The sequence below is a fragment of the Struthio camelus genome, chromosome 7, assembly GCF_040807025.1.
Source record: "Struthio camelus isolate bStrCam1 chromosome 7, bStrCam1.hap1, whole genome shotgun sequence".
In the NCBI taxonomy this organism is placed as follows: domain Eukaryota; kingdom Metazoa; phylum Chordata; class Aves; order Struthioniformes; family Struthionidae; genus Struthio; species Struthio camelus.
In genome coordinates this window covers 19,839,683-19,848,710 of record NC_090948.1, presented here as the reverse complement: position 1 = coordinate 19,848,710, position 9,028 = coordinate 19,839,683, and the positions used below count along the sequence as shown (strand labels likewise).

Below are 9,028 nucleotides of genomic sequence, written 5' to 3'. Positions count from 1 at the left end.
GGAGGGCGGGGGCGGCCGGCGAGGCAGCCTGCCCCGCGGTATCGCCCGCCTGGGCCGCTGCCTCCCTCGAGGCCCCGGCGAGCCTCCGGCTGCCGCCGCGGAGGGCGAGGGCAGGCGAGCCCCTCCGGCACCCCCGGCCGCGGCGGCGCGGCGCAGCCCGGGCGGTTAGTGACGGGGCGGCGCGGCGCGGCCGGCGGCGGCGGCTCAGCCCTGCCAGAAGCCGACGAGGAAGCTGCAGAGCGAGTGCCACCGCTCGGCGCAGTAGGTCTCCGCCAGGTCCTCGGCGGGCTCCGCGGTGCCGCCGGCGGCGCTCGGGCCCGGCGGCGTGGGGGTGGGCGCGGGCGTGGGCAGCAGGCGGAGCTGCGCCTCGGGCGGCGCCCGGCCCTGGCCGCAGAGGCGAGCGCTGAGCGGGCCGCCGGCGGCGCAGGGGTGCCGCCGCCGCCGCAGCTTGCCCAGGATCTGCCGCCAGTACTGGCGGCTGCGGGCGCCGTAGGCGGCGCAGCGCCGCGGCTCCCCGCGGTAGACGCAGCGCCGCGGCGCCCCGCGGCCCGCCGGCGGCCGGCAGCTCAGCCGCAGCTCGCTGGCCCCCGCCGCCGAGCGCAGCTGCCAGCTGCACCGGTGCTGCTCCGGCGTGGAGAACTGCCCCGCCTGCGCCGGCTCCGGGACCGCGACCGGGTCCGGGTCCGGGTCCGGCCCGCCGGCGGCGGCGCCCAGCGCGGCCAGCGCCAGGAGCGCCAGGGGGAGCATCATGTCCTCAGCGCGGCGGGAGCCTCCTCCGGTGCCTCAGCGACGGAGCGTCCCGGCGGGGGCGCCGCCGCATCCCCCGCGCCCTGCGGAGACACGGACACTGAGGGGCCGCGGCAGCCTGCCCCGACGGGGGGCCGCGCCCGGGGGACCCCGACGCCCTCTCGGGAAGCGGAGGCCGCAGTGACGGCCGCGGTGCCCGGCGCTGCACCCGCGGGTCCCGCAGGCTGCTGCCCCGAGGAGGGGCACGGCGGCAGCGGAGCCCCCGGGGGCAAGGCCAGGCGACGGCGGCAGCCGGGAGAGCGCTGGGCTGCTCCCCTAAAACCCCGCATTTCCCCCAACCCGTGCGCCCCCACCGCTTGTTTCCTCACCCTTCGCGGGGAGCTCACCGTGCGCCGCGCGAGGTGGAGGTGCCGGAGAGGCGTGCGCGGCGGCGGGGCCGGGCGCGGGGTTATCAACGCCGGGGGCTGCCCCCGCCCCCGCCCCCCCGGCCGCGGCCCGCGGGGGACGGGGGACACGCGCGGCCCGGCCCGCCCTTAGCACCGACTGGCAGAAAGTTTCCTTCAACCCCCTCGTCGCCTTTATTCGAGGAAGCTACAACCGGTTAAGGCAAAAGTGTCCGCGCGGCTGGGAGCCGCCGCGGGAGCGGACCTGGGAAACCGCCTGGGCCGTCCCGCGGGGCCAGACCTCCGAGAGGGCGCTTGGGTGAACTTTTTTTTTTTTTTTTGAAGTTGATCGAATGAAATCACAAAAAGGGATTCTCGTTTTGAAAGGAAAATGTCCATGTGGATTATTCTGGGATGGTTGTTCTTTGTAACGTGGGGATAGGCTGCTATATAGGAGCGTTTGTGTTAAAAATGCCAGGAGAAAGTTCAGCAGAATTTAGACATGATCTTTGTGTTACTACACTTTTGGGAAAGGGAGATTAGCCACCAGTTTCAGAGATATCTCTGCTTGGAATTAGTGTCTCTAACTCCCCATGTGCTGAAGTTTCGTGGGTGATGTACTTTCCACATCTGCTCCAAACTACCGCCTGTCATTCTGACCCTTTTGCTGAGATGTTAGGCAACAGGACACCGAGTTACCTGCAGTTTCGTGGTGCCTTAGCAATAGTGGACCAACAGAACGGCTTGTCCCTGTTCAACACGCCGAGGCCCACTGCTGTGCGGCAGGGAAGCTCTTGCCAAGGCACTTGCAAGGGAGGTCCAGGCTGTCCCATGATCCGTCACAAACTTTTGGAAAGATCATTACTCAGGTATATATATGGATACACGCACACCCCCTGTATACATTTATCCTATATATTGGTATAGTGATTAGACTTTTTATTTATGTACGCCATCCTGCCGTCAGGTATTACATAATGTAAAAGTGGGTCCAACAGCAGTCATCCTGAAGGGAGCAGGGCTGCGAGCGCGATGCCGGCCGGGGCTCCCGCCGCGGAAACGCCCGCGGCGGCACAAGGGCGACACCTCGTGTCGGCGCGGCCCAGGCTCGGCGCCGCGCGGTTGGCCGGCCGCGCCGCCCCGGCCTGCGGCGGCTGCTGAAGTTGCCGCTGCCGCTGCCGGCGCCGGAGCAAAAAGCCAGATGCAGGCTGCTTTGTACAAGGAAGTAAAAATTTGCTGTTATGTCCTTCTCAGGAAGATTGACTGGAATAGTGACATCTGCTCTAGGCTTTATCCAGTGTCATCCCTCCTTGACAGTGACTTCTTTCGAGAGCCTGTGTTTATAGTAGGGCATCCATAGAAGAGACCTTTGCGACTACAGCCACAAAGGAAGGTGTGTGCCTATGTGCCTGCAGAGTTGTCTTCACCCAAGCATTTAGACACCACTTTAGCACCTATTCTTCTAAATCCTTATGTGGATTTCCTAAGAATGCAGTTTGATCAGCACTTCAGGCTGGTCTGTGGCTGCCTCCCCATCATGCCTAGGCCACCCATTCCTGCCTGCCTTTGTGAGGCAGTGGCTCTTGAACACCTGCAGTGTGAGCTGGATCCAACAAATGTTTTAGTTTGCTTCCACGCTGGCTCACTGGCTGCCCTGATGATGTCAGAGGAAGGATCTGATTTGGAGCTGGGACGCTGGCAAAGGCATCCAGAGAGAGTGCCTAAGTTACTCTGGGGTATTCGGGGGTACCAGTACTCCTCTGATGTCTCCTGATGGAGCAGTGCTAATTTGAACAACTAATATTCAGTGAGACTCGATGGGGTGAGAGAGAGAGCGAGCCTGATATTAACTCATTTGTCTTTCTGTCAGTGCAATAAACAGTTGTACAGTCCAAAACAAGAAAGACGTTTGCAGAGGCTGAGAGAAGAAGTGCTGGGCAAAGTGTGAGATGCAGAGCCCTTTCCCCATCTCAAGGAGAGGGGGGATTTTCAAATACATCTCCCACTTCCCAGCTGCATTTCATACTCAGAGCATGGGGGGGTCACTACTCTCCCTGTTTGTTCCTTTGGGGGCAGGGAAGGAGTAGTGGAGATGAAGGGACATGAGAAAGGAATAAAATGGCTTTGGCAATGAACCATAGGAGAGGGTTCGCAGTCAAGAATTCCAAGTGGAAACTGGTATTTCCCTCTGTCCCGGAGAAGGGCTACCTCTGACGGACAAGCTTGAGGTTCTTCCTGTGAGCTGCGCTCAGCGTGCTGGATTGTGTAGATCCCTTTCATGGGTACTGAAGTCTTTCCGTGGGCTGTAGGAGGAATCTTGGCGTCTACCTTAGGGCTCGGGCCACTGTGAGGCATCATAATGAACTGCTTTGTAACTTTTAAGACCCTCTGTCGCTCCAGTGAGCATAAGGCACGTCATGTGCATTAGCTTATTAGTCCACCAAACCTTGGTGTTGTATTCAGATTAAGTCCTGACCACCTGTAATTGCTATATAGCATTACATTGATCTCCTTGTCCATTTGCCTCCTTCTTACTATCATCTGTTCAGTGTGAAGCAGAGTTGTCCAATTTGTTTGAAGAATCACTTTTAAGGTAGGTTATCTTATCCACTGTCAGGGTACTTCTTTTTGGTCGTGTAGATGTTACCGTGCTTATTCTTTACCTTCTCTGGAGAGGCAAACTAGTGAAGATTAGTTTTCTTTTTTCATTTCCCTTTTTTCTAGTGTTTGTGAAAGAGTTATTGTTGTCTCCTTTCACAGGAAAAGCACATGACCACTATTCCCCAGCTTCATTATTAATTTTATAAATAATGGGCTGACCTAGACGTTGACAATGCCCCTTATATGGACTTGGTATGGAATCTGCTGAAATACTCCTACTTCTCCAGGCTTTTCTATCAGGTGATCAAATTTTTAAGTCTTGTGAAAGGCTGAACTCCAGCTTTGCCTTTTCCCCTTATTTAAGCTGGTTCAAAATAAATCAGCCTCCTCCATTTAATAGTGATAGGAAATCACAGAAAAAATTGATTTCTACTATTAATGAACAAAGGACTTTACATTAGAGTACCAAAACAAAAAAAAAGACCATTCCCTTTCATAGAAGCCGTGGCTGGACATTCCAAAGTAGATTTAAAGACACACAAAAATATATTCCTTACTGTTGTAACAACATGCGTACAGACCTGCACTCTGTAATTTAAAAACCATATGTGATAAAATAAAAATGAGTTGCCTTTTAAATTGATCTTTACTATTTATTTCAGATAGAGACAGGAGCATAAAACCCCTTTCATCTGAACATTTCTGGAAATCTGAAGTATTTAAAAATTCTAACTCAACAAATGCATCTCAAGACTATTTTTTGCCCGTCTTTCACAATACAGTAAAGATGACAACATGCTAAGAAAGGGTTTTTATTTCATCGTTTAAGTGAGAAGAGTTGCTAAAGAATAAAAGAGAGGGGAAAAAATAGCTAAAATGATGTAGGAGATCAGCTGTTAAAATGTTACCATAGAATGTTTGTTTCAGATTGTGTGAAAGATTGTTTTTATTCAAGAAGCTGTAGGCATAGTGTGAGGATAGCGGAAGGCTGCTAGTGTAAAACCTGGTACTGCAGCATGAACTCGCCATTCTCCATATGAGGGAGGAAACATGCTGTACAGATCATTGAGAAAACTCAGTGGGGTGAGTTTTCTTCCTTTTTTTTTTCTTGTTTGTGAAATGTGAGGAATTTTCACATTATGAAAAAGTAAGTTATGAGGACTTAATTAACAAAATGTAGTTGAAGAACTTTTCAAAAAAGACAAAATTTTTAATTTGAAAACAAAAGTGTAAACAGAAGACTGCTGATTTCTTAAAAAACGATTAAATGTGTTGTGGCTTAAGTGGAAAATTTCAAAACCAGATATTGTAACTTAAGAAACAAATATAATACTGATTTCTAGGACAAAATATCTGATCTACCAGCTTTCAATTAAAAATTACAGATAGACTGAAAAGGCAAATGTATGAAACATACAGCAAACGGACCTGGTAGGCTTAATTTTATTTCATAAAAATTAATAGACGTTGTCTGGTTTTCCAAGGAGAAAACGCAACATGGATAATGCTTTCTCTAGAACATCCCCAATAAAGCACCTCATCTGAAGCTGGAGCAAGTTCGGTCCTTCAGTTCATTCAGAGCTTAATTCTTTTACTAAACCGATTGCAAAGCAAAGGCTAGAGATGGGTTTTCCATGATGTCAGCTGATATGTAGATTATTACAAGGAAGAGTAAATGTCAAAAAAATAGATATAATTATGAAAGATGTCACATCTAAATAAAGAGTGGATGTTTTTTCCCAGTACAACTCCATGACTGTATACAATGGTCTGTGTGTTTGTTATTTATATTGTGGTTTTATCTAGAGACCTGAAACAATGGGGAGAATGCCAATGTATTAAACAATAGCAAACAATGAGGTTCGTCCTGCCCTACAAATTAGACTGATTTTATGGGGCAAAAATACCCAGGTTATACAAGCACGTATACTCTGACAATATATGATTCACTTCTCTTGTAATCCAATATTAAAATCAGAGTGACACTGCCACTTTTAAGTAAAGCTATAATAGGCATAAGCATCAACCAGAAAACCCCCGTAATAAACAAAGTAAAGGAGAGGCACCTGATTAAAAGGAGAACTAAGAACCTAATATAAATAAAAACAGCTGAGCAGCATGTTCTTACTGATAGTTGTTTGCCTTGAAACTACAGAGGCCACTGCGTTTCCAAAAGGATGTTTTCCGGTTTGATAACAATGTGGATCCTGATAACAAGCATTTGCTTCAAGAATAATTTTTCAAGTAGTTCCTTTAAAAGTAATTTTTTTTGTGTTATACAGTATGATATTTATTCATGTGTTAGGAAACATGGAATATCTACCAAAAAAAGTGAATAATAGTAAACAGTGCGCTTGTAAATTTTTTCCCGCCTGTTTTCTTGTTGTTGCTAGCTCTTTGGTCTAGACCCCTAAAGGCCCAGCTGCACGGCAGCTTCTGTGGGCTCTGCTGCTTGGGTCTGCCTGGACTTGCAGTCTGTAATGCATTTATGAAAGGCTCCTGGTGCCCATAGAGACCTTTATGGAGGCAGTTTTGGAAAGTTAGAAGTGATAACAGAGAACTTGAACCCAAAACATTATTTTCCCATCATGTTCCATGGTGGTTATTCTCCCCAAAGCACATAATAGTGTTGCTTGCCCTATTACCATACTCTCTTCAATATGTACCAAGGGATTAGCAAAGCAGGACAAAATTGGACTACTGATAGACTGAAGTTCCTTCTCTTATTGTATATTCTAAGTATGATTAATAATCACTTTAAGAGAATTTCCTCAGTTTAGAGACAAAAAAGAACCACAAAACCTATAAACTCCTCTATTAGTTGCATCTGTATCCGCGCTTTAAAGAGCTGTGGAGAAGCTAGTTAATTCATCTTTTTTGTCCTGTAAGGAAGGAAGCAGGTATTATTTTTGTGGACTAGATAGCAAAACTGGAATGCGAGTAGAATAGGTGTTCTGTTCGCTAACTCGGGAACATCCAATACCCAGGCACCCTGACAGCTGATGAGACGGACATATCCCACTAGTGGAAAGGAAATACAAAGGAAATATAAACTATTCTTTCTGTACTCTGGTTCATTAGGACAGCACAGTGATGAGACCTTTATAATGAGCATGTGGTAACTGAGTGTCAGCAGGCACCACTGTCTTGGAAAGGGCAGAAGCTGCCCTTCAGCTCATGGAGGTGAGTGCTAGCCCTGCTAACAGGAAGTATGGAGCAGTGGGATGGCATGCAGGCCAGCTGAAACTTGGGAAAGCCTGTTTTGTGGATACAATTTTGCATGATGTTCAACGCTCAACCTAATGGGTATCAAAATCACTATGCGTCCTTCCATTCAGCCCACCCAGTTCTTCCAGGTTAGGCCCCTAGGGGGGCTGAACTTCATTGCATTTTCCATTGCAACATGAAAAAGTGCTCTGAAGTCATAGAAGCCCTTGTTCCTGAAGGAATATACCGTGAGGAGTTTTTCCTTTCCTACCACACACTGCCAAGAGTGATGGGTCTTTTGACTCTAACATGTACATTTCCCTATCTAAATCCTATAGTCTAATCTGGAATATAATGTTAGTGAAAAACTTGGATTTCATTGAAACAAGTCTATAGCTGAGGCTAAGAGACAGTGATGAGCACTTGCTGAACAGAAATGTATGATATCCTAAGTAATATAGCGGAATTACAGTGTCAGTACTCAGTGGTTTTAAACCACAAGAAAATTTTCCCCTGTACTACTCTTCTGCTTTAATCCTCAAGGTTATTTCATTTTTGATGTCTTTATATAGATTCCCTTCATCTCCCATCTGTGCTTTTCCCAGGAATTGCTGTTATTTGCCTGGATTGCAGGGCAGTAGGTATGTTGTAGCAACCCATGAGAAAAATGCAGTTGGAAGCATCTGACTTGAAGCATAGTTTGAACTCAGCTTGTGCACATATTTCAGCTTCATAAAATATGACATGGGAAACAACAACTGAAGCTCAACAAGAGACATTTACAATTCAAATTTTTGCCTGTCCAGCTTGCTCGTCTCGAAGTTAGGCTTTGTGAATTTAAATTCACAAAGAGAATTATTCAAAAGCAAAATAAAATGTAGTTTCTATATAAAATAAAGATAATGAACGTTCAGATAAACAGCTATTGTGCATCATCTGGAAGCAAAAGCGACAGTAGTAGTGAGTAAAGTGACCTGTGCTTCAAATTTAATCAGTCACAGAGTTTGCTTTATCAGAGATCTATGTCAGATACCGGCACTGCACAAAAAGCATTATGCTTTATCTGCATTCCTTCGTCCCTGGACTAGACCCAGATGTGCGAAGGTGGTGCCTCTGAGGAGCATCACAGCAACTTTTTAACCACCATAGATTTACCCTACACCAAGGAAATGGCTTCCACTTTAACCATTATTAAAGTTACTTGATGTTCCTTCAGTAGCATAAGTTGTCAGCCATAGGGTCAAAATCAGCTGATGTTGAAAGAAGCCTGAAGTAAGTTGTTGTGCCCCAAATACACCCTATTGCTCTTAGCAATAGTTGCTGCATAGTTGTCATGCTTGCTGTTCCTTGTACAGGTACTTTTTATGAAGTCATTTAGGCAGTTATCTTCCATTCCCATCGAGAACTAGCTATCTAAATACCTATTAAAAATCTAGCCTTAAAAAGGGGTTCTTGAAGTGCATCAGTGATGCAGAACTTTTATTCTGGCTCTATCAATAGAAGTTGCCTTTGTTTTGGATGAGAGTTTTCCAATGAGTAAAACACAATGAGGAAGACTGATTAAAAAATACTTTAGGTGGTCAAAATTGTCCTTCAGCGAATACCAGTGATCAGTGCTGAAGTGTTGAGAAAAAAACATGTGGCCTGACAATATCCGGCTGCAAGTGAAAAGTGGGGAAGGAAAAGAAAGCAGCTAGAAGTCATTGTTACCTTTCAAAAAACTGTTTGAACAGAGAATTTCACTCTGGGGAAAGGTTTGCATAAATATAATCGTAAATTTGGCTTTTTTTCTTGTTGATGCTATTTATCTAATAATTTGGTTCCTAAAGGATTCCATTCCTCCCAGCTTCCTCTCTGGCACTGTGAAGAAGACAGCAGGACAGCACATTCAGTCCTAGAGCAAAATACATGTGGCCACTGGCCCAACGTTCAGATTCCCCTGCAACAAACTCTTAGTCCAATTGCTGTAGCAATGGGAATACAGATGATGACACTGACAGTAATGCAGTCCAAGCGCTACGTGAAAGGGCACAAGCAGAGCACCTCATGCATGTCCCCTTCCTGTGCAAGAGTCACTGCCCAGCAGTGCC

General features: G+C 47.5%; 1 protein-coding gene across 2 annotated transcripts; it reads right to left on the bottom strand.

Annotated features, from left to right (window-relative positions):
* Nucleotides 1-204: 204 nt before the first annotated feature.
* FGFBP3 (fibroblast growth factor binding protein 3) lies at nucleotides 205-1,182 on the bottom strand. 2 transcript variants are annotated; one of them, XM_068951397.1, is made up of 2 exons: nucleotides 1,134-1,182; nucleotides 205-830 (listed from the first exon to the last, which is right to left on the bottom strand). In XM_068951397.1, the coding sequence occupies exon 2, from the start codon at nucleotides 748-750 to the stop codon at nucleotides 205-207; it is 546 nt and encodes a 181-aa protein (XP_068807498.1). In that variant the 5' UTR covers nucleotides 751-830; nucleotides 1,134-1,182. The 2 variants fall into 2 exon arrangements, with proteins under 2 accessions (XP_068807498.1, XP_068807497.1); XM_068951396.1 differs by having other exon boundaries at nucleotides 1,116-1,180.
* Between the last annotated feature and the right edge of the window lie 7,846 nt (nucleotides 1,183-9,028).

What these genes read in the sequence shown, in the direction of transcription:
- FGFBP3 (XM_068951397.1), bottom strand. Translation starts at nt 750, where the DNA reads ATGATGCTCCCCCTGGCGCTCCTGGCGCTGGCCGCGCTGGGCGCCGCC.